The sequence below is a fragment of the Pseudorasbora parva genome, chromosome 3, assembly GCF_024679245.1.
Source record: "Pseudorasbora parva isolate DD20220531a chromosome 3, ASM2467924v1, whole genome shotgun sequence".
NCBI classification, from domain to species: Eukaryota; Metazoa; Chordata; class Actinopteri; order Cypriniformes; family Gobionidae; genus Pseudorasbora; species Pseudorasbora parva.
The window spans coordinates 33,338,024-33,363,821 of NC_090174.1; the positions used below are offsets into that span (position 1 = coordinate 33,338,024).

General features: G+C 37.0%; 2 protein-coding genes across 7 annotated transcripts in view; both read left to right on the forward strand.

Moving 5' to 3' along the window:
• Window positions 1-5,536, forward strand: part of lrch2 (leucine-rich repeats and calponin homology (CH) domain containing 2) — a 99,270-nt gene extending 93,734 nt beyond the window's left edge. For all 6 annotated transcript variants that reach the window (XM_067438524.1, XM_067438525.1, XM_067438528.1 and 3 more), the window contains 3 exons: window positions 235-372; window positions 615-692; window positions 2,937-5,536. In XM_067438524.1, the coding sequence (XP_067294625.1) occupies window positions 235-372; window positions 615-692; window positions 2,937-3,056 (336 nt within the window). In that variant the 3' untranslated portion in view covers window positions 3,057-5,536. The remainder of the gene's footprint in view (window positions 1-234; window positions 373-614; window positions 693-2,936) is intronic.
• Window positions 5,537-17,713: 12,177 nt separating this feature from the next.
• il13ra2 (interleukin 13 receptor, alpha 2) lies at window positions 17,714-25,390 on the forward strand. Its single transcript, XM_067440125.1, has 10 exons — window positions 17,714-17,823; window positions 18,756-18,876; window positions 19,297-19,448; window positions 20,285-20,438; window positions 21,430-21,550; window positions 23,498-23,682; window positions 23,850-24,001; window positions 24,295-24,451; window positions 24,597-24,708; window positions 24,796-25,390. The coding sequence occupies exons 2-10, from the start codon at window positions 18,771-18,773 to the stop codon at window positions 24,893-24,895; spliced, it is 1,239 nt and encodes a 412-aa protein (XP_067296226.1). The 5' UTR covers window positions 17,714-17,823; window positions 18,756-18,770; the 3' UTR covers window positions 24,896-25,390.
• The last annotated feature ends 408 nt before the right edge of the window (window positions 25,391-25,798 follow it).

Here is a 25,798-nt window from a genome sequence, read left to right on the forward strand (position 1 = left end):
GCGCTTGCTTGTCTTTGCTAATGATTTTCGGTCATGTCCAACTTCCACCTCTTTAGCTATGAGCTGTCCTTGGTGGTGAAGAGCTGCCCATGTGATAGCCAGAATGACTGAACAGAGCATGGATATCTTAACTCCACATTTAGCACTTGGATAATTCTTGGTTAATTGATATGATATGCCCGTCTCTTATTTGGAATCAAATGAAGTAAACTGAGGGGATGTGTGTGTTTGCAGAACCTCGAGTCTAGGTTAAAGGTTTTGTTGCCAGACGATGTGGGTGCTGCGCTGATGGATGGCGTTGTCTTATGCCATCTGGCCAATCACATTCGTCCTCGTTCCGTGGCCAGCATTCATGTGCCCTCCCCTGCTGTGGTAAGTCCCACTGAATGTTTTTATTCAGACTTTCTTGGATCTCCTTTTCTGGAAATAATTAATGAAATGCCTTGCAGTATTTCTTCGAGTTCAAATGAGATTTTCTGCATTTTTATTTAGCATTCAAAACAAGCACGTAAACAGTTTGATGTTGTGTGGATCTGTTTAGAGCTAGAAACTCTACTCTCTGAAGGTTTTTTATAAAAGGACCTTGTCTGTGTCTGTGTGTGTGTGTCAAATAGCCAAAGCTGAGTATGGCCAAGTGTCGGCGGAATGTTGAGAATTTCTTGGATGCTTGTAAAAAGCTTGGAGTGCCACAGGTAGGACTGAGCATTTCTTCAATGAATGAATGAAGGCATGAATGCATGATTTTATATATATATATAATGTATGTGTGTATGTATGTATGTATATATATATATATATATATATATATATATATATATATATATATATATATATATATATATATATATATATATATATATATATATATATATATATATATATATAATGTATGTGTGTATATATATATGTGTGTGTGTGTGTGTGTGTATACACTATATGTATACACTCACCTGATGTATTATTAGGAACACCTGTTAAATGTGAGGCGAATGGGCTACAACAGCAGAAGACCCCACTGGGTACCACTCATCTCCACTACAAATAGGAAAAAGAGGCTACAATTTGCCCGAACTCACCAAAATTGGACAGTTGAAGACTGGAAAAATGTGGCCTGGTCTGTTGAGTCTCGATTTTGTGTTGAGACATTCAGATGATAGAGTCAGAATTTGGTGTAAACAGAATGAGAACATGGATCCATCATGCCTTGTTACCACTGTGCAGCCTGGTGGTGGTGGTGTAATGGTGTGGGGGATGTTTTCTTGGGTCACTTAAGGCCCCTTAGTGCCAATTGTGCATCGTTTAAATGCCATGGCCTACCTGAGCATTGTTTCTGACCATGTCCATCCCTTTATGACCACCATGTACCCATCCTCTGATGGCCACTTCCAGCAGGATAATGCACCATGTCACAAAGCTTGAATCATTTTAAATTGGTTTTCAAATTCACAGTCACCAGATCTCAACCCAATAGAGCATCTTTGGGATGTGGTTGAACGGGAGCTTCGCGCCCTGGAGTGTGTGTGTGTGTGTGTGTGTGTGTGTGTGTGTGTGTGTGTGTGTGTGTGTGTGTGTGTGTGTGTGTGTGTGTGTGTGTGTGTGTGTGTGTGTGTGTGTGTGTGTGTGTGTGTGTGTGTGTGTGTGTGTGTGTGTGTGTGTGTGTATATATCATATAATCCAAAGTTTTATATTAAATTGGTTCTACATATTTTAAAATAAAACGTACATTTTTTTTTAATAAAAAGAGATTGATGTTGATAGATGTGCACATTGAAAAAGTTGAATATTTATTGATCTGTCATACTCTATATATTAAAAAGTTTAAAGTCAGTAAAATATATGAGATCCTTTTTTTATTCAGCAAGGACACTATTTCAAATAAATGCTAAACCTTAAAAAAATGCATCATGGTTTCCACAATAATATTTGGCCGCACAACTGGGGGGTATTCCAGAAAGCAGGTTATGTGAAGTACCTGGTATGTTTCAGAGCAAGTAAGCAGATAACCTCAACTTTCAGTTCCGAAAACAGGTAACTTTCAGTGTATGTAAGTAGCAATAGGAACCCTCTGTTCCAGGGTTAGTTTACTTTAGAGTTATTCAGTGTTTTATATAATTAATATAGTTATATTAATATTAACCAAATATATAACCAAATTTGTTATATTGACAATTATATAATATACAATATTATATATTAATTCTAAAGCACTATTACAACAAGGTAATGTTTAAATGTTAATTCAAATTAAATATATTTATTATTTATGTCATCTCGCACATGGATCTGCATTTAATTAATTAGCATGAAACAAACAACATAATCCTTATTCTCAGTGAAAAAAATATTGCATAACCCCCACTTAGTGTCTGTTTCCATGGTGAAACGTCGATTCATCGCTCTGTTGAGAATGTCTTGTGTTCATGGTTAACATCCTCTGAGTTGTCTGAACTTACTCCCGAATGTGTTTGGAACCAGCATACCTTGAGTAAGCAAGGTTTGGGTTAATCAACTGAGAGTTCAAGGTATATGTGATGGTAAGATAACCTTGCTTTCTGGAATACACCCCTGTTTTTGACATGTGTAATAATAATAAATGTTTTATGAACATCAAATCAATCCTATTTAACCATCATGTGCCACTGAAGACTGGAATAATGACTCCTGAAAATTCAGCTTTGACATCACAGAAATTAACATTTCATTTTAATTCAATTTAATTCAAATAGAAAACTGTTGCTTCACATTTTTGACCAAATAAATGCAGCCTTTAAAAAAAATCTTACCAGCTCCAAACATTTGATTGGTAGTGCATAAAGTTGTTTTGCAAAAATTGTTTTGGTGTTACTGTCTTCATTTTTAACAAGGTAGTACAGATTTATAATTGGTCATTTATCTTATTTATGTTGTTATATTTATTCCTATGTGTTTATGAACAGGACCAGTTATGTTTGCCACATCACATCCTGGAGGAGCGAGGTCTGGTAAAAGTTGGTGTCACTGTACAGGCACTCCTGGATCTTCCATCATCCAAGCCCAACCAACTTTCTACCATGTAGCATCGCTGGATCATGGGACGTCCACTAGTCGTCCCTTTACCCTGCCTTACCACCTCATCCTCACTCCTCACTCTCAGTGCTGATCTTTGACCTATTATGGGGAGGTCATGACTCTTTGCCCTTAACTCAACTGTGGTGAACAGGATTGCTTCCCCCTACCTCTTATAAGCCTCTATGGAGGGGACTAGACATTTCAAATCTCCAATATTGTGCCCTTTTGGAGGGAAATGATTTGTTAAAGCCACATATTTCATTCTGAGGGGAAATATCTGTTTTTAGCCAACAACTGGCTATGCCATCTCTCCCCTCTAAATCCTCTGTCGCCTTTCTTTTGTATCCCCTTTTCATCTCTCTCGTGTTCACTATTCTCTTGGACCAGTGAGCCCAACATCGGGCGAGGACAGGAGAAATGTATGCAGCTTTCTGGCTGATTCTGGACCAGAGGGAGGGTGTTATTTCAGTGTCACTCCACCCCTCTCCTATATGAAGTCACTAAGAGCTATATGTCATCTTGTTACATTCTGTCTGTTTTTTTCTGTCCGTCTGAGGAAATAAGTGGGGCAGAGACAGTTATTGATGTGCATGTAAATTACAAACCAGACCAGCAATGAGGACACCTGGAAAGGACCAACAAAGATGTTGCCATAAAAAAAACACAAAAAAACCAAACAAAAAAAAAACGATCTTGGCTGTCATTGTTGTCGGCTTACTGCAGACAGGTGAGTCATTGGAAGTGCATTAGAAAGTATTCATTTTCTTTCTGCAAGCCTGGATTTTGTTTTTTGAGTGGAGACACTGCTCACATACTTGCACAAGACAAAGGTATGTTTCTTTTTTTTCTTTTTCATGACTGGTTTTTCCCACAGGTTTATTTATTACTTCAGTTCTCAGGAACTCAGTCTACATTTCACGCGTGCCAGGTTCATTGCATTGTGCGGATACATTAAACTTTTATTGTTTGCTGAGCAGGTATGAATAGTTTTCAGCACTAAAAGTAGGCCAATTTAAAATATTGCAGTACCTAATTATAATCACATAGAGGCCCTGTCTCAAATAGCACCCTAAACCCTCACGGTCTTCCTCTGCACATTCACAGCGTAATACCGCACAACGCAAGTCCTCTGCGTAACCTACCCCAGTGGCATCGAGGGCACATATCGACCATAGACTGTAAAAAAAAAATGGACGTCGTTGTTGTGATGTTACACATAGGATTCTGTAGAGCAGTTTTGAAGCATAAAGTAGAGACGAGCTCGATGTTGCCATCTTGACAGCGTGTCATCGCGCATCAAGCCCGGATAAAAGAAAATGGGCAAAGAGGCGGGACGTGGGGGGAGCTGAGGTGACACAATGATAAACGGCTATCCACCTGTCACTCAAAGTGGCCACACCCTTAATTATTAACTTTAAGGCTTTATAAATCATAAACGAATGAGTTATAAAAAATTCACCTCCCTCACAGTTGTCATTATGGGCAAAATTAGCCATATAGGCCAAAACCACAATTTGTACCAGGCTGTAAACGTGTGTTTTTTCTGCTGTGAAGTTGGGCATTTTAACATTGGGCTCAATGAGATTCTCCCTTGTGGAGCATGTCCCTAGCGGCCAGTTGATGAATTGCAGGTTAAGTCACTTCTGTATTGGCAGAGAAACTGGAGGAGGTTGCCGTTGATATCGACTTAAAAGGGGGCACTCTCGAGCACCCTTCTGAGACCTAAAATGAGAAATGGGACATGCAGTGGCCACTGTAAGTCCACAAGACCGAAAGTGCACATGAAGTGAGCCATTTGGGACAGGGCCATAGTAGAAAGTCCATTAATAATTGATATACACTTGATTTTATAGATTTAAATTTATAGTACTCTAAAGGCTTTTTATTTTTTTTATACAAATCTAAAAAGTCTTTGATGCTTGGAAAGTGTAATCAACTAGTAAAGGATTTGATGCTTCGTCCATAAACTGAAGATTTAAAAAAAAAAAAAATGTTAATATGTACAAATATTTGTAATATTTGTTTTGAGTAATTTATTTATTTACCTTTATGTACTTTTGTATGTTTAATTTATTTATTTGAGTTCTGTTTACTTTACCTCTGAAAAACATTGCCTAAAAATCAGCAAAACCATTCAAAAAGTAGTTGGAGGAGCCACCTTCACAGGTTTTTGGGCTTGAAGTTGCAATTTCTCCAGGACACTGCTTTTACATGCACACCAGAAAGCCGTTTATTGTGAGAAAGCGAATTAGGATCAGGCGATAACTCAACATTCGCATTTACATGTTTCATTGAATAACGCACGCCTCAGTAGCTTTTTTCTGCACTTTTAAGATAATTTAAATTGTATGGTGCTCTCCCGTGCACGTGCACTGTTTAAAAAAAACTGTAAAGCAGCTTATGCGTTTACATGACTTCATAATACACATTACATTTCTATGGAAGTCAGGGGCGTAGCACCAAATTTTGGGCCCTGGGTACAAACCATCTTGCTTGACTTCTAAGGCCCCCCCCCCCCCCCCCCCCGCCTCGGGCCCTGGTTACTCAGTACCCTTTATCCCCCCAGTCCCACGCCCCTGATGGAAGTACAAAAATGGCTGCTAATAAAGTGCATGCCAGCACCAGCTTTCTTGTAGTAAACGGATTTATAGTGTGCATGTAAGTATTTGCCTGGAGCCTTTTCTGCTCACTACCTTATCAGTCTGTCATTTTGACATCATTCTGAGTAAAACCAATTCTCAAACAGGAAAAAAATGTAGGGCGGGACTTGATTTAGTGCATTAGGAATTGATTGGATCCTTGTGGTTGCTATTGCTGTGATCTCATGTGAGTGACTGATTGTAAACGTCATCAGAGAAGAGATGGTGCTGCAAGAGGGAAGGGATGTGCACATTCATTTAAAAAATATAATGATGCCCACAGATACATCTTTTATGATACAGCAATATTCCATAAAAAAGAGAATTGTCAAATTTGATTCCATGGTGACTTCAAGTTTAGATGCATCTACCTATATCGAAGGTCTAAAGGCCCGTTCACACCAAGGAAGATAAGATAGCAATAAAGATACAGTTCTCAGTGTTAAAGAATAGCAGAGTTCACATCCCAGCTGTAACAAAAACGATATAGAGAAACAATATTGTTGGAATAATTGTATACAGCTGATTAAAGATAAAAACATTGTCATCCAACCATAATCACTTTTGCTGTAACAAGCCCAAGCATTTAAAAGAACGCCCTTAGAATTAACAGAACAATATTATCCATTGGTGTGAATGCTAATACACTAAAAATGGGGAATCATAGGGGAACCTCTTTAAGTGATATATATAGCACCTGTTTTTAAAGGTGCCAGCACCTTTGTCAAATGGTGCTATGTAGAACCATAGACCCACCACCCACCCCATTCTCCTCCTTAGATTTTAGATCTGTTACTCCACTCTCATATATTTGCTATTAATTGGAATTTACTATAGAGGCAAAAGCTGTTTTGAATCATTTTTATGCTTTTCTGAGGTCAAAAAGTCTTGTGTGGGGGCCCTGGAATATTTCCATATAGGGAGGTCTTGAGGGCAAAATGTTGAGAACTACATTACCTCAGGTGTTTTCATTTAGGTTTTTTTTTTTTTTTTTTTTTTTTTTTTTTTTTTACCTTTACCTTTCTCGACTAAACTAAGAGACTATGAGAAACCTTTAAAGAACTATACAGGAGCTTAATGGATTCTTTGTATGGCAGGGTTTTGTTGTGGTATGGTTTGTTGACCACCTCAAAGAACCGCTGAAGAACCAAATGTTTTTTTTTGTGTAGTTATATTCATAGTTATCATCCTTGGTGAGAACTGGCCTTAACAGTTTACCATTCATCTTTTACCATTCATGACTATTGACCATATATGACTATTGACCATATTTTCCATATCCATATTTGCCTCTTATTGCTGTCATGTCTGAATAACCACTTCACGCACATCTTGAATGTTAGCCTACTATATGTTTTGAAGAGACTGATGAATAAACATGAATAGATGTATGCCTTTCGGAACCTCAGTTTGTTCATCTGGTAAGCAGCTGCTGACAACTTTTCAGTGGAAAGGAGTTTTGGATGAATGATTAGCAATGTGTCACTCCCCTAGTCCACATAGCATAGCAGCTTCCTTTTGGTTCAGATCCAAAGTTTGATGATGGATTGCTGACAGCCTTTCCTCAGGCTCGTTGCCTCTTGACAGAATCTAAAATGTTTTCTAAAGTTCATCTTAACAAAATATGTTTTTATAAATTTTAATTCCACTCAGCCACACCCGTTAGATGAAATCTGTGTGAATGTCATCTTAAATGCACCATAGATAATTTGAGTGGCGGTGGAAGGTTCTATTTTGGTTGTTTCTACCAGTTTCATGTTTACATTTATAACAAGATTGTCCAATTAGCCATCTGTCAGTCATACATGTCCATGTATGCTGTCACTTGCCTGATACCAGAAACCATGCCTGGTAAAAGGTATAAAATGCATACTGCATGCTACTGTTTTTAATAATGTGCTATAGTACTTGTTATGCAACAATAATGACTGAACTGTAGCAGAGATAATCGTTGCCATAAAACCTTAAATTGACTATTGAATTTAATGCTGAAACGGGTTTAATGACAGATTTTTTGATTTATAGCTAGACAGCTCATACTGAGTGCACATTTACACTGTTGATTGTGAGGAGTATGACAGCATGCTATTTTCATAAAAGCCTTTCTCATGGGTTTTTTTTTTTTTGGTCTCCTTTTCCAATCAAACTCCATTTTAGCAAAGTTTTGAAATAATCTCACTTGTCAGCTCTGATTCTCATTTATGTTGATGAGAAAATGTTCAGTTTGTAAAAAGAAGTGTTGATTCAAAAGTAATAGACAGGAGATGCCTCCTATGCAGTGAGTACTGTATGTATAGATGTTTTTGTATGACACAACTGGATTGCATGTCTGGATCATTCCATTGTTCTTGTACATAATCTCTGTTTCAACACATTAGGATGTTTCTTAAAAAAGGAAAACAAATGGAACATTTCAAATGTCAAAATACTGGAATAAAATGACCTTTTACAGTGTTTCATTGAATCCTTGTCCTTTGCTTTGTGCTTCTCCTTCACTGCAGGACAAGTTCTTCATAACTGGAGAAAATGCAGATGCTCTCTTAAGTGTCAAACTAAAATAAGCAATACTGAAAAACATTATGCAACGGTGTACAATATAGTATTTAACAAATCATCTGTCTTGATGTCTTATCCATTTCCAAGTAAAGCTTTTTCCTCTCTTCCAGAGAATCAATCCCAGAGAAGGTATGGGATCAGGAAGGAAGTGTTGTTTTTTTCAAATTACACCCGTGAACAAAGAATAGCAGACACTATTAACTCCACATTATTTGCAGCTCTTATTCTGAACTTTTGTCAAACCAGTACCAGAGTATTTGAGTCATTCGAAACAGCTTTATATGAGAGTTTTATTTATCAATTAACAGATTAGATAATAAAATAGAGCTTGTACAATTTGTATAATGAAAGATGTAGGCCTGTTTGAGATATGAACCAATTTACCGAAGCATTAAAGGGGTGATGAACTGAGAAATCAATATTCCCCTGAGCCTTTGATATATAAAAGTTCATGGTAATATAAGAATATCCTGTACGTTTCGGAGCTGAAAACTTCCCTGTTAGTAAAAGAAAAGCTTTTATAGACACCAGGCCCAGAAAACAAGGCTCTCTAATCAATGACGTGTAAGAGGGGTGAAACGCTTCTACAGATAGATGTGTACACCCTGCGCTCTGTAGCCCCGCCCACTGACTCCTGCAGCTAAACGAACAATAAACACTCCGAAAATAGCAAGATAATCGTTTGTAAACAAGACACAGGTCGACACTGGATTTGCAGACATACTGAGATTAAAAAACCATGCTGGGCCTTCTACAGGGTCTGGTCATATAATTAGAATATCATCGGAAGTAGATTTATTTCACTAATTCCATTCAAAAACTTAAACTTGTATATTATATTCATTCATTACACACAGACTGATATATTTTTAAATGTTTATTTCTTTTCATTTTGATGATTATAACTGACAACTAAGGAAAATCCCAAATCCAGTATCTCAGAAAATTAGAATATTACTTAACGTTGCACTTTGCAACTTTCCGTCCACTGGAGGGCGCATATTCAAAACAGAGGCGTAGTTTGATGACGCAAAGTTTGAGCCCAGCATCTTGGGACATGTGGTCTTCACCTCACAGCCGGTGGAAAATAGGACTCAGGCAGAAATCACGTTCATGCATGCGGTTATTAATGTTACTGTAGTGTGAAGCAGAGCAAGGCAGAGTGTTGTGAAGCTGAGCACAGCTGCTGGAACGACGGGACGGGACATATTCGCCGGGAGCCTGCACTATTTCCGCTCTTCCGGTTATGATTATGAGGTAATGCAGCTCTGTTTATCATATTAGATACATTTAAGTGTGTTGAAAATTATGTTTTGAGTGCTTGTTCACACTGCTAAGAATAAAGAGCTTGTGCCAAATAAAACCCGAAACCGAGGGTAGCGCAGATATGACGCGATTGACAGGTGACTTCCTCAGACGCTATGCTGGAACGTCCCGATCCTTAGTTAAAATAGCAATTTTCTCACAATTCACAAATAGTTGGAAACATTTGGGATATTTTACACTCTCAGAAAAAAAGGTACATTGCTGTCACTGGGGCGATACCCTAAGGTACAAAAGTGAAAAGGTACATCTTTGTACCTTACTCACCCCTAAATGGTACATATTAGTACCTTACAAGCTACATATCAGTACTTTAAGAGTGCGTATTAGTACCTTAAAGGTATATAGTAGTACCTTTATGGTACATGTTAGTACTTTTTAGGTTTTGTACCTTAGGGTACCGCCCCAGTAACAGCAATGTATCTTTTTTTCTGACAGTGTAGGTATACTTACCTGAACAAAATATATAACACCGGCCTAGTGGTTTTTGGATATTTTACTGCACTGTGTGCAGGTGCCAAGTCCTATTGGAAAATGAAATTTCCGTCTCCATAAAGTTGGTCAGCAGCAAGAAGCATGAAGTGCTCTAAAACTTTCTGGTATAAGGCTGTGTTGACCTTGGACCTCAGAAAACACAGTGGACCAACACCAGCAGATGACATGGCAGCCCAAACCTTCACTGACTGTGGAAACTTTAGACCTCAATCAATGTGGATTGTGTTCCTCTCCTCTCTTCCTCCAGACTCTGGTACCCGGATTTCCAAAGGAAATGCAAAATTGACTTTCATCAGAGAACATAGCTGACTGGACAGCTGCTGAGTGGTCCAAAGTTGTTTTTGTCTTTAGCCCAGGTGACACGCTTCTGACGCTGACTGTTGTTCAAGAGTGGCTTGTACACTTTTTTCTACCACATCTTTTCCTTTCCTTCGCCTCTCTATTAATGTGCTTGGACACAGAGCTCTGTGAATGCCCAGCCTCTTTTACAATGACCTTTTGTGTCTTGCCCCCCTTATCCAAGGTGTCAATGGTCATATTTTGGACAACTGTCAAGTCAGCAGTGTTCCCTATGATTGTGTAACCTACAGAACTAGACTGAGAAACTTTTTAAAGGCCTTTTCAGGTCTTGATCATTATCTATATCTTAGAACAAAATGTTTGCAGGGTTGAGGAGTGACTACACTGTAAAAAATGAATCATGGGACTTTATTAAAAATAGTGTGTATATATTTTTATATATTATTATTATTATTATATATTATTCATAAGAAAATTGTGGTTCAGTGTTGTACACTCTAAAAAATGCTGGGTTAAAAACAACCCAAGTTGGGTTGGAAATGGACGAATTTCAGAAATTGGGTTGTTTGAACCCAGTGAATGGAACACTTCAAATAACCTAATTTCTGGGTTTGTTTCCAACCCAACTTGGGTTGTTTTTAACCCAGCATAGAAGTAAAACCAAGAGATACACTTTCCTATTTTTTTAAGGAAATGTAAGCAATTTTGAGGCTTGAATTAAGGAACTGATTAAGTTTCTTGTTTATTTTAAGAGAATTAGCTCATTTGTGCAGTTTTATTTAGAGACACCATTGTTAGTTCCCAGCATACTTTGCATATGGCTGGAAATTGAGATTAATATTGAAATTAAGTATTGTTTAATGTGTTTTTGGGAAACATCTGTTAATGTATAATGTTCATTTATGTTTGAAAGAATTTCTATGTTGAAATTTTGACCATTACCATTTTCTGCACAATGCAGAGTAGAGCTTATGGTTAGGTTGTGATGTAAATAACTGCAAGTATTAATATTATTATTATTATTATGAAGAATGTTGCTTTGTTCAATAAGCAATAACTTTGCTAATGCTATAGTGCAATAACAAGTTTGTTTCTTGTGCCAGCATCAAACATACTATTGAATAACATAATTGAAAGTCAATTATAAACAGGTCATTTCCATTTACTGTAATGTATATATTTTTTTCAAAGTCAACTTAAATAAAAAAAGCACATTCCACTAATGATATTTAATTCATCATAAAAACATCTTAAATATTATGTGTAATATTGTTACCATAATTTAACAATAAGTAGATACTGTGTAATATTTTTACAGTGTAGATACATGTAATGAAATTGTGTTATTACTAAATTAATGTAATTGTATTACTGAGGTAAAATGTGTAATTCAATTAGTTACTAATCATATTAAAGGGAAATTGCTTTGCATTGATTAAATAATCCAAACCACATTTATGATGGGTAACTTATAACAGTAAGCAATTACATTTCCAAAGTAACCTTCGTAACACTGAGTGTATGTGAGACTCAGCACATTCTATCTGTTGTGTGACTGTGTTAAATTTCTTTGAATTGTCTTGAATTTACTTCTGCTACCAGTCTGTCACAGTTTCACCTAAATCAACCACCACGCCCATTCTAAGATCCCAGGCTGCGTTCGAAAACCTAGACAGCTGATTTGTTGCCTCGCTGCCTTGTCAGACAATGATTTGTAAGGCAGCGTTTGTGCACGAAGGCACCTCACGAAACTGATTTCGGACAGACTTCTAAGGGAGTGTAACACTTTAATGATCGACAGCAATATAGAGAGAACTTTGGTGAGAACTAAACACATATTTAATTACTACATTAGTCATTTCTCGCTAGAAATGACATCAGAAGTGGAAAATATTGGTTAAAAAAAAAACTGACATTTACAACTTTCGGACGCCATCTTTTTTCCAAGCTCAACTGTCACTGCATGGAAAGCACAGGATTGTGGGATATCAAAGGCAGCGAAGGATACATGTATGATGACTTCAAAAATCGATCAGATGAAGGTCTCTCAGCAGACAGGAAGAGAAGGTAACATTAGATTCGGACATTGCTTGACGCCTTCCTGCCATGTGTCCTCCGAAGGCAGCATTTTCCAGGTTTTGGACGCAGCCCCAGTCTCCTGAATTCTAACCAGTCACACCTGTTCCTCATTATTGTACTCATCATTCTCCCTATTGCTCATCCCTTCATTCATGGTCTGGTCTCCCAAGTGGCAAAAGACTCTTTTCCTGCGTCACTCACCTAAGCTGTTACTCAGCATTTACTTTGATTCAATAAATACCTGTCTGGTTCGATTTATCTCTCTCTCTTGGAGTCTGGTTTCCGTGACACTGTCATTCCAATTCAAATTCAACTTCCTGTGGGGCAGAGTCGATTCAATTCAAATTCCAATTCATGAATTGAATGGAGGCCAATTCTGAATTTTGCCCATGCCTGCTGTGTTCCAGGCAGGTTTTTGAGCCCATGTTATGACTTCAATCCACGACTCATGCCTTTCTAACGGAGGAGAAAAAAAGGCAAGAGAGCTGTTATAATTTTTGTATATCCATAGGGAATGCCACTGTTGTTTCGCAGGCTATGTGACTGCCGTTCCAGTGCACTTTCACAGGAAAAAGGTTGCAAAAACACGGGTTAGGAAATGCAGCATTAGTATATTCAGGTCCATGAAAATGCAAATGAGCCCTGCCTCCTCTCACTCATACAGACTAGTCGATGTATCAGAATTATAATGCATTTTATGTATCATTCTCTACAGCGTTGGACACATAATGGTAATTTATATGATTAGCAAACTGAAACGATACATCTTTTTGTTTTGATGATAATTTCTATCATAGTCATTCTCATGTGACATTGCAGTTCTTCATCATCATTAAATATTATCATTTGCAAGCGTTTTAAAGCCTTATCACTCTCAACTTGAGCACACACACCTGACACATACTCACATAAAGAGCTGCATGTCGGTGCGTCCGTGAGTATTTTAAACTAAATTAGTTCTTTTTCATGTGTTATTGCGATTAAACTGTCAAATGCACACAAGATTATGTCAGAAACACAAAGAGCTCACATGAAAACAGTTGGTTATGTCTGTGCACTAATGCAGCAGTAGAAAGCAGTGTAATATACAGTACCACTGTATATCTGCTATTGATATGAATCAAATAAAAAAAGATAATCAGAAAATCACTCACTGCTACTTTAACTTTAGTAACATTTCTGACCCGAATGCTGTTGTTAAATGCTCTGGTGAGGAGATAAACAGGGTGGACTGTGTGCAGCTCTCTGAGGGCGGGGTCTATGCTAATATGTGTCAATCAACACTCGTGGGCGGGGCCTGTGAAATGTGACGTCAGTTAACCAGGAATCTGCAAACAACTTGTTCTGAGACACTGCTTATAATTTAACGGGATTTAAAAAAAAGGAGTGGTTGGATTTTTATCATTATAGGGTGGTTGTGTACACACTGCCAACACGCATTTATGTTCAAACACCATATAAAAGTGAATTTTGCATAATAGGTGCCCTTTAATACTGCAAGCTAATTTTCCATTCTCTATTGGTTGTGTTTTTTTAACCTAATGAGAACGTTTCCAGTTCTCTGCAGGTTATTTTTAGATTTTATAATATACAGGTCCTTCTCAAAATATTAGCATATTGTGATAAAGTTCATTATTTTCCATAATGTAATGATAAAAAAATAAACTTTCATATATTTTAGATTCAATGCTCACCAACTGAAATATCAGGTCTTTTATTGTTTTAATACTGATGATTTTGGCATACAGCTCATGAAACCCCAAAAAATACTTGGTCGGGAATCCTTTTGCAGAAATGACTGCTTCAATGCGGCGTGGCATGGAGGCAATCAGCCTGTGGCACTGCTGAGGTGTTATGGAGGCCCAGGATGCTTCGATAGCGGCCTTAAGCTCATCCAGAGTGTTGGGTCTTGTGTCTCTCAACTTTCTCTTCACAATATCCCACAGATTCTCTATGGGGTTCAGGTCAGGAGAGTTGGCAGGCCAGTTGAGCACAGTAATACCATGGTCAGTAAGCCATTTACCAGTGGTTTTGGCACTGTGAGCAGGTGCCAGGTCGTGCTGAAAAATGAAATCTTCATCTCCATAAAGCTTTTCAGCAGATGGAAGCATGAAGTGCTCCAAAATCTCCTGATAGCTAGCTGCATTGACCCTGCCCTTGATAAAACACAGTGGACCAACACCAGCAGCTGACATGGCACCCCAGACCATCACTGACTGTGGGTACTTGACACTGGACTTCAGGCATTTTGGCTTTTCCTTCTCCCCAGTCTTCCTCCAGACTCTGGCCCATTGATTTCCGAATGACATGCAAAATTAGTTTTCATCCGAAAAAAAGTACTTTGGACCACTGAGCAACAGTCCAGTGCTGCTTCTCTGTAGCCCAAAAGTGGCTTGACCTGGGGAATGCGGCACCTGTAGCCCATTTCCTGCACACGCCTGTGCACGGTGGCTCTGGATGTTTCTACTCCAGACTCAGTCCACTGCTTCCGCAGGTCCCCCAAGGTCTGGAATCGGTCCTTCTCCACAATCTTCCTCAGGGTCCGGTCAGCTCTTCTCGTTGTGCAGCGTTTTTTGCCACACTTTTTCCTTCCCACAGACTTCCCACTGAGGTGCCTTGATACAGCACTCTGGGAACAGCTTATTCGTTCAGCCTATTCGTTTCTTTCTGTGTCCTACCCTCTCGCTTGAGGGTGTCAATGATGGCCTTCTAAACAGCAGTCAGGTTGGCAGTCTTACCCATGATTGTGGTTTTGAGTAATGAACCAGGCTGAGAGTTTTTAAAAGCCTCAGGAATCTTTTGCAGGTGTTTAGAGTTAATTAGTTGATTCAGATGATTAGGTTAATAGCTGGTTTAGAGAACCTTTTCATGATATGCTATTTTTTTGAGATAGGAATTTTGGGGTTTCATGAGCTGTATGCCAAAATCATCAGTATTAAAACTATAAAAGTCCTGAAAGGTTTCAGTTGGTGTGCAATGAATCTAAAATATATGAAAGTTTATTTTTTATCATTACATTATGGAAAATAATGAACTTTATCACAATATGCTATTTTTTTTGAGAAGTTATATAATATATAACTGGTTTATTTGTATATTTCGTTACTGTGTGACTCTGATGTGCACGTTTCTCCAGCACTTTCTTCTGTCTTCCACAGGAAGAAGACACACACTGACTAACATTAGTTGCATTGCATTGAATAATTGCATTGAATAATAAGATATAATTAATAAATATACGAGTATAAATATTTCAGAGAGATTTGACACGTAATTGAAGACGACGATGTTAATTGAAAAGTTTTTGTTTACTGACCAAAAGAGAGGCTACGTCCCATTAATTCAGTGGTAAGCAAATAATGCAACGTTATCCCAGTTAAAGTAATCTTTATAAAAAAATATGTCTGACTGTGAATACAATTTTAATATTTTAAAACCCCATATTGTGTTGAAGTCGTTGTTTGGCACTTAGGCCTAGTCCACACGAACACGGGTGTTTTTATTACCGGAGTTTTTCCTCCTCTGTTTTAAAAAACAATCGTGTCCACACAAGCACGGTTTAAAAAAAAAATCTGTCCACATGAGAACGCAAAACTATGCTATGATTGGCTGCCTGATTTCCACATGGGTCCCATTCACTGCACCGATGCACATTGCACTGACTGAGGGATGCATGGGCTCAAGTGAGTTTCTAAAAATCTTCACCCTGGCCGGAGTTTTCAAAAAAGTCCGGTTTTAGTAACCGGATACAGCGTTTGCGTGTGGACGAACAGCCAAACCGCGTAGAAAAAGCTGCGGTTTTGAAAATACCCGTGTTCGTGTGGACAGGGCCTTAAAGGACAACTCTGGTGAGAAATGAACCTAGGGGTAATTAACAGATGGTTACCGAGTAGATCGGTCTAAATCGCTACTTAATACCACTAAGGCTCAAAATAGCCTCACACTAACACGGTAGCATAATGAGAGTCCCTACATGCAAACCGAAGCATTGAGAACTTTGTAAGTGTACAAACAGTTTAATAAGAAGATACTTTAGATACTGAATGCCAGCCGAACTTAGCCCCGCCCACAATTGGGCGGTTCGGTCTGGCCTCGCTCCATAGAGGAGTATGATCCCCGAACAGAAACTGTTCGGACAAATGAAATCATCAGGGCAGGCTTTAGACGATGGGGGGTAAAGTTTATGGCGTTTGGGGGGTAAAATGTGTGTTATTTTGGCAAGGTTGCCTGCTAAAATTCGCACTCATGGGTCTATATATCACATAATAGTCGCTTCAACCCGCGGGCATAGAAAACAAACCGCGGGGGAAAAACGCGGACTTGGCAACACAGTGCAGTTGAACTATGTTGACATTTGACAATGCGTGGATTCGTTGTTCTGCTTGGTTGTAGGTCTATCCAATTGAGGTCTTTCCGTCCCATAATCACAGCCCAATGGAGCAGTTTCAGACTCATATTCTGACTAGAATTGAGTATGACCACGTCAGGCTAAGAACGCTCTATTTACGTAAAGAAAACTTTCCTGGCTAACCAATAAAGAACGTTAGGATGTCTTCTCTGGGAACCAGACAATAACTTTCCCAGAACGTTCTGGGAACCAAAATTTGGTAGTTATTTATTTGAACAAAGTCAAAAATATAAATTACTTTTTTAAGTTAAACCAAGAATCATTTTCACAGTGTAGTTATATATTTTAGTTGCTTAGGCTACATAACATTACATATTTGATGATAGCCTATGAGGTTCTTTGTTATTGTGTTTTGCACATTTTTCTGATATTGCTCATCAGTGGTAACAGAGGAAACATTCATCATTTACATTTAGGAAAATAAATGTCTGTGCTTCTAGAGCTAAAACGGCTGCTCGTGTTCAACATAAACATTCCCCCTGTAACAGATTTTTCTCCCCTTGCTGCTTTGTAGTGGCCACATTTTTGCACATAAGGGGAGAAGTGAATAAACAGATTAAATCTAAACACTTAGTAGGCTAACTATTATTCACAGAACACACGCCGACATAACGCAACAGCTCTGTGTAAATGGAGCTGCAGTAACAATAACCCTTTGTTAAAAATCGAATATCTCGAACGAACAGTTCATACCAAATGCCAAAACCACAAATATTTAATTACACGTTTCAAATTCTTTTTTTAGGTAGACTGTCAAACGGGTATACAGAACAGTGATATATACATAGGCTTTAATTTTCTACCGTAGTCTGTAAATAACAGTGTGCTCATACACGAGCGCGCAGACGCACAATGAGTCACAAGAGAGCGCTGTTCATACAACATTTAAGAACCACGAGATAGTAATATTCAGTCCATCACAAGTCAACTATATGAGCTCATACCATCAGGATTTTCTATCCCAGGACAGTGACAGTAAGTATACTTTCTCTTATCTTTTGTTCAAATTTTTATTCGTCATAGGCTGGATATTTTGTCTTTCCACTTCTCAGCACATTTTCAGGTTTGCTTTATAACATAAACTGAATTTAGTTTAACTAATGTGGATAGATTTATCTGAATTCACTCTATAACTCTATAAATTTGTGTCCAGATACAAAATGATAACATTATTATAAACATTATAAAGCAAATAGGCTATGTATTATATATACAAATATATATGATGTAGCTAATACTGTATTATTTATTAATATGGGTAACAGAACATATAACTATAATTGACACAATTGTATTTTTTACTCTGATCCTCTGATCACTGTAAACATCTTTTCATTATGAATGTATAAAGAAATTCTTATATATTTGATATAACATTGAATGTTTTGTATTTTAACATAATAACAATAGAAAAATATATTTTGATTATGTAACGTATGTAACATTTGTTTTATGTATGTTCCATTTATATGCTGAATTATGGTTTAGAATTTGCTTTCCCCTCTATTTACTATATATATATATATATATATATATATATATATATATATATATATATATATATATATATATATATATATATATATAGAGGGGAAAGCAAATTCTAAACCATAATTCAGCATATAACACCATAGAGCTGACATGATAATGAGCAGACTATAGTCTCATCTGCCTACAAACAAAAAAGAGGCCACACCTTGTGCGTGAGTGTTTAATGTGTGTGAACATTTACTTCTTTTCAAACCACATGGGGAACAAAGATTTGTGACTGTGTGGGTGATTTGAACAACTCCCTTTTAAAAAAATAAATAAATCCACAGTTTCATCAGGATTGTTTTGAAAAGTAGTTAAAACAAGTGTGAAGAGAGATAACCGGTGTGCATGTTCGATGTGTTCCCCCTCTCTAGACACAGATAAAGGACATGTTGCTGCCGAATAAGGTTCCTGTATGGCTCTCTGCATTTACTCTACTTTTGCTGACTCAAGACCCTGTGTCCACATCAGAGGTCATGGCCTGTGGAGCTTCTGGTACGTTTCCTGGTGGATTCCAATGAAATGATTAAAATATAGGCACGATTCCAGACTTCTGTACCTTCTGCAGAGTCAGATATAATTAAAGAAAATAATGAACATGACATTTATCAAAGCTTTATTAGGCAAACAGTTTGATGTTTCTCAAATATAGTCTGTTATTTTGTTAATGTTTCCTTTGACATCTTTCCTTGATTGTCTAACTTTATGACTGGACAGACAGGAACTTTATCATGACTTTGTGTCGCAGATTTCTGATACTTTGGGTGAATTCACAGTATTTCACAACTGTCGCCCTTGCACACAAAACACTTTGACTCATGCGACTGACTCCTCTAGAGTTCAGAATTACAGATGTTTGTTGCAGGTGCTTGGTCTGTCCTTTTTCATAGACATACAGTATTCATTTTTCTACAGTGGATCCACCTGCCAATATTGAGATAACAGACCCTGGCTTCCTGGGTTACCTTAGTATTCACTGGACTCAACCAGCCAGCCTTCAGAACCTGACAGGTTGCACAGTACGATATCAACTCCGATACTATGACACCTATGAGGAACGATGGAGGGTAGGAATCCTTGAGAATTCGCAGAACACACACTGTTTGCTTTTCTTTCAACAAGTTTATATTTACTTCGCAGACCTTGCCAGCACATGTGTATATCACACTTTATGCTTGGTTCACATCACTGAAAAACATTTAATGTGGTGGACCCACTGATCTATATAGAGAACATTTGTTATAAAGATCAGTGGGTGGACCTGATCGTTTTGTCAATCTTATTCAAATTCTATGAGTGTATTTCATTATTGTAACATAATATCAACCATTTCAGGCCAATCTAATCTTTCTGAACTTTTGCATTTGTTGTTATACCTTCTATCAGTGGGCCTGTCTAAATACCCACATTTGCGGTTTTGTTTCGAAAGCAAACTCTGTAAACCTTGGGTGGTTATTATGGTCGCTTTTGAACATTATGTTGACTGTAAGTAACTAAATGTCAACTAACTCTCATTAGACTGTGAACTCTTAGTAGACTGTCTGCTGTGAAACCACAAACTTAATTTGTAAAAAGCATTAAGTGATTTAATCTATACATAAGAGCAAGGCTGGTTTCCGAGCCAAGTCTCATTTCATATTGTAACTTGTGGTTCAGAAAATGCAAAGGTCCATTTCATAAAACGAGAGTTCTGTTTGATTTGGAACTCCTGAAAATTCGGTCTGAAACTCCTTTATGTCAGAGCCAAAAATCTGTTTTTCATTTAATTAACCACTCTCCCTGCGGGCGATATACTTAGTATTCAGGAGACATATTTGTTGTACAGCATCCTTCAAACGAAGCCGTTAAATAATGCCTTAAATTATGAATTATTCTTACAAGCTCTTCTCCTTGTGTTGTACAGAGTGTCCGAACTGTCAAGCTGGCTTATGCTGCCCAGTTTGACCTTGAGAAACCAGTCATGGTTAAAATGCTCACCATGTTAAACTGTGCCTGCACCAATGGGACAGAGGTCCAAGGGGAGGAGACGGAGATGGTGTACACATCTGAACCCACAGGTAAAGATTTAAAAACGATTCTACTCCACTGAAGCGAACAACAGCAAAGACCAGCCATACATCATTTTTTGTTACTGCAGGAAATCTAACTGAAAACATAATCATAATTCGTACATTGCTTTGTAGCCTCTTTTAAATATGTGCGGTAAAAACAACCTATATATAATAAATGTAAATGTAATGGGTTGCTTCCATGTGATTGAGTTCACATGGCCAGTCGAGTTTCATATTCAAATGTATCTCTGTAATTCCCATTATTGATATTATTATTCATGGCTGGCGGCAATTTCTACAATTGCATGCTTAACTGAAAACTGCTAGTATGTATGTATCTGATTGTAAGCTCCAGATTAAAAACAATGATAACAAATGATAGGAATATAAATGGTCAGTCAGACAGACTTCACAAAAATACTCAACAAACATCAACAAAACATGCTGATATGTTGGCTTCTTTGACTGTGGCGTAATTAAAGACTTTCAGACGTATAAGTATACTGTTGAAACATAAATAATTACACAAAATTGTAACCATCTAAACTAATGCATGTGAATGTTTTCCACTTCTCTGTTCCCATGCAGATTTTTAATCTAAAATGTATTGCATAAGAAAACTACAAAAAGGAATAAACACACCCATCTGCAATCTATTGTTTATGTATTGTTTAGGCATAAAGAAACTGCTTTTGAGGAGTGAAACAGCTGTTGCACCACTTAGCCTTTCCATGCAGAATTATCATTCCAAAGTTATATAGCATATCATAATAGTCAATAAAAGGACATGAGAAGTGAGGATAAGTAGGAGTCCTACAAAATATGAACGGAGCATTCATTATAGCAAATAAATATATTATAAATATATAGTTTAATGGTTTATTAAATTGCCATTAAAATGCCACTTATTTGAAATGGCTTACTCTTTATTTTTATATTATATTCATGTTGCATCACCTTACAGTGTGTTTGTGTGTTTAACCTGTGGTTGTCCCAGGTATGGCAGGATCAAGAATTAGAGATTTCCGTTGTGTCTATTATGGGAAGGAGTACATGGAATGCACCTGGGAATCAGGACCTGTCCCGCCTCCAGATTCACATAACTATCTCTATTACTGGTGAGCATTTCCATGTGAATGTTGCTTATATTAAACAACTAAAACATTCCAGTTTCACAGATGCATTAAAGGCTGTTCTACTGTGCCTGCAGGGAGAAGGGAGGACAGGTTGTAGCATAAGTCATTTTACTTGGAATTACTTAAATTTGAGAGACTTTACAGACTTCAGTGATTACAAGCTTCTGCTGTTTTACCTGTTCTGTAAAAAAGTAAAGGTGCTATGTTATCTAGAGTATGCACACATTTTAATTTAGCAAAGTTCAACATAAGCCAATGAGGCTGTGGTCATGGATGAACCTTTAGGATCTAAAAACATTCCGCTGCACTACAGGTCAAGACAGGACTGCTTAGCTGTTTTCTTTCTGTGAACTTGTGTAACAGGTCGCGATACAAAAGAATCTTCAAAGTGCAACTTTGTGAAAATGTGTATTATGTGTTCAGTCTATAGAGTACAACAAGTTCCAGAAGTAAAATCTACTTTCATTTTCAAAGGGAAATATTTTTTTAACTTTTAATCCTTTAAAGACAGGCCTACTGCAAGGTTGTAAATCCATTGTATTTTCTTTCTATCGAAGCTGTCAGCCACATTATTTCACCAAATTTTTAAAATAATTGTTTTTAACAGCAGAATTGCAGTGTTTACCCATGATGCAATATAGAAATTTACACCAATCAGTGAGTAGAAAAAGCCTCATGCACCAAAATAGCTCTTTAGCTCCGCCCACTCCAATGACGTATATATTGCAATAAACTATATATATATATATATATATATATATATATATATATATATATATATATATATATATATATATATATATATATATATATATATATATATACTGTAAAATATTGTTTCGAAAAAAGTTATCTGGTTGCCTTAAAATTTTGAGTTCATTGAAATTAAAATTTTGAGTTAATACAATGAACATTTTTTGAGATTTGACAACCTTTATTAAAATATTATTAAATTATTTTGTAAGCATATTGGGTAATTGTGTGTCTTTTATTTCTGATGACGCAGTGAAACATGCCAAATTGTGCTATTTTCATGATTTATCAAATTTTTTATGTGGTTCAGATACAATAATATTCTGAGTTTCTATTTATTAAAGAAATTTCTTTTATTGTATCAACTCAAATTTTTAATTTCAATAAACTCAAAATTTTAAAGCAACCAGGTTACTTACTTTTTTTTAAGTTAAACCAACAAAAAACATTTTTTTACAGTGTCTATATATATATATATATATATATATATATATATATATATATATATATATATATATATATATGTATATATATATAAATCAACATTTTGTAAATGAGTTTTTAATTTGATTATGCTGTTTGCAATGCTTCATGGGATTATAGTCCTTTTCCTCACTAAAACCGTTAAGTACTTTTGTCATTTTGTCCGATTTTCAAAAACTTAGCTAATTGGCTTGGTTCAACGCTTTTAACTCCTTAACTAAAAAAAGCCTTTTTTTTAATCCCTGAGAAAAAATAATGGAAGAAAATACTTCTAGCGCTGCTGAAAATGTGGGCAGGAACCATTAAAATCTATAGGCACGTAAATGTTTCTTAAAGTGACCCCGCCAACTACTGTTCTGGCATGCATAATACAGCGTTTTTATTTGTTTTCGAGGATCCATGTGAACGGGGATCGTTTTGATAACGTTGTCGCCTGTACACATTTATAGTAATTTTTTTAATTTTCATAGGGGGGGCACACTTTTCTCTCACATCTTAGACAGCAACCCATATTAGGCTATAACTAAAATAAACCTCTAAATATAGTCAAACTTTCTTGCTAGGGTCAATGACACGCATCATTTCTCTTCTAATGCAAGAAAATAAAAAATAAATAAAAAAAACATACAAATAAGTTTTACATTGATTTGCCACATTTTTGAATGATGAGAATGTGTGTATTTGTTTTTCCAGGCACAGGGAAATGGAAGAAACAAAGGAATGTCCAGAATACATCACTGTATCTGAGGTTAGGAGAGGATGCAGGATTCCGCGGGAATCACTCTTAGAGTTCTCCAAGTTTAATATGTGCGTAAATGGATCCTCTCCAGCAGGAAGTCTGAGAACAGCCTACTTCTCTATTGAGGTCCAAAACCATGGTAACAACACACTGTTTCATAACTGACTGAACAAATATCAATGAGTGTATATACTGCAAATGTAGCTAACTAAGGAAATATACAGAATAAGCACCTGGTCTGACTCAATAGTATAGCACATTAAGAACATATTCCTTATTTCTCTCTCGCTTTTATTCTCTTTGCAGTAAAACCAGCAGTGGTGTCCTCTGTGCACATCTCAGAGACTGATGGACTGTTGAAGTTAGATTGGTCGCCACCTAGTGGTCTGGTGCCAGAGCAATGCTTGGAATATGAGATAGAGAGCAGCACTCTAATGGCCAATGGCAAAGAACAGAAGGTATTCCAATCATTTTTTCCTTCTCATCCAGCATCATTTGATGATTAAAATTCTCTACTTTATTCAGAAATGCCATTTTCGGTTTTTTTGGTGGTGAAAAGACTGGTGAAAGAAAATGAATTGCTTTGTAACATTCAGATATTTAATTTGTACACATGAACAACTGACATTTAATTGCATTTCATTCAGAATGCACTGTTAAACCAAGATTGGATTTAGGCTGTGAGCCAAATCAAACAAAAAAGAAGAAAAGCCTCTCAAAGCCATACATTTGATCTTTATTTCCACTTCAGCAAAGGACGGTTCTGATGAACTCAGTTCTGGACACATCCTATGACCTCCGGAGGGAAGCAGAAAGTAAGAAAACCTGCTTTCAGATCAGGTCAAAGGTGAACATGTACTGTGCCGATGCAGGATTCTGGAGTGACTGGAGCCAAAAGAAGTGTACAGGTTAGACATTGATTCGATTTTTTTTCTTTTCTTTTTTTTTGCATATTATGTGGAGAAAATCAAGCAAATCTAGAAAAAAAAGTCTCCTTTTGCATTTTACTAAGTTAGTTTTTACCTTCTTTTTTTTTCTTCCTGCCACCATCAGAAGAAAATGAAATTCGTTATGCAACAAAATATCTCATTCTGATGGGCATGGTTGTCATTGGCATTGCTGGAGTCATCATCCTCTGTCTTTCATTATGGATATTAAAGAAGATGTGAGTATACAGCAAATAGTGAATATAGGTTTACTCTTTATTGCAGATGTTTTAGATTGACTCTAAAACCCATTTCTGTCCCCACAGCTGCATAAAAAAGACCAGCAAGGAGGATGCCATATACACTCTGTACAAGCAGAAGGTCAACGAGACCATGCCCACAATCCTCAGCCCAATTTTCAAGTGATGCTTCCTATGGCCTGCTCTGCTGCCTTAACATTAAGCAGTTCTAGACTGCACTAAAATACACTACTCAAAGATATAAACACGAGGAATGAAACTTCAATGTTCTATCAAAGTTTACCTTGTAGTGCCTATATAGTGATATCAATAGGATCAATAATCTTGTGGAACAGATATGTGGATTTGAATGCACCACAGCACTGACCTGAATGTATGAGCCACTTTGTTTACTAAGCCAATATGATACTACCTGATGTGTTTACACACATATAACATGTTACTTAAAGTTACTCATAGATTTTTCAAATGCCAGTGATCTTGCCAGTTTTGCCTAATCTTTGTTTTTTATGAGCTTTTTTGCTGTTTTACCTGGATGTATGACTTTTTCATATTTTGAAATTTTAGCTCTGATTACATCATGAAGAATGAGTAAGAGTATTCATACACTGGGGGGGTCTACATTTCAAATACATTATTAAATCACATTTTCTTGAATTTATGATTGGTTTGTGTATTTTTTTAATAATACAATCAACAAGAAGTCTGTGCGACACCCACTACATTTCCATGTGTTCACTTCCAGAACATAACAGCCCTTTCTTTTGGTCATCATCACTTCCTGAGCTTACTAACTCTAGTGAGTATGTATAGGGTGACTGGAATGAGGATGTTTGGGTCATGAAATTACCCAGTATTGTACAGATGATGCAGACAGTGCATTACCCAAAGACGCAGAGTCACTGTATTTTCAAAGAAAACTTTGGAGAGGCAACAAGAGCAACAAGAGCAAAACAACAAGTTTTATTTTGAGAATGTTCCACAGTTGTTCAGCTACCATCCTCCAATCGTAAAACTTTTGATTTAATATTTGTGCATGCTATGGTGTCCACACCCTACTGACTTCATG

Excerpts from the sequence above, each read along its gene's own strand:
- il13ra2 (XM_067440125.1), top strand. The coding sequence starts at position 18,771 with ATGTTGCTGCCGAATAAGGTTCCTGTATGGCTCTCTGCATTTACTCTA. Across the intron at positions 19,449-20,284 it reads CCTATGAGGAACGATGGAGG|AGTGTCCGAACTGTCAAGCT; the intron begins GTAGGAATCCTT and ends TGTGTTGTACAG. Across the intron at positions 23,683-23,849 it reads TATTGAGGTCCAAAACCATG|TAAAACCAGCAGTGGTGTCC; the intron begins GTAACAACACAC and ends TTCTCTTTGCAG.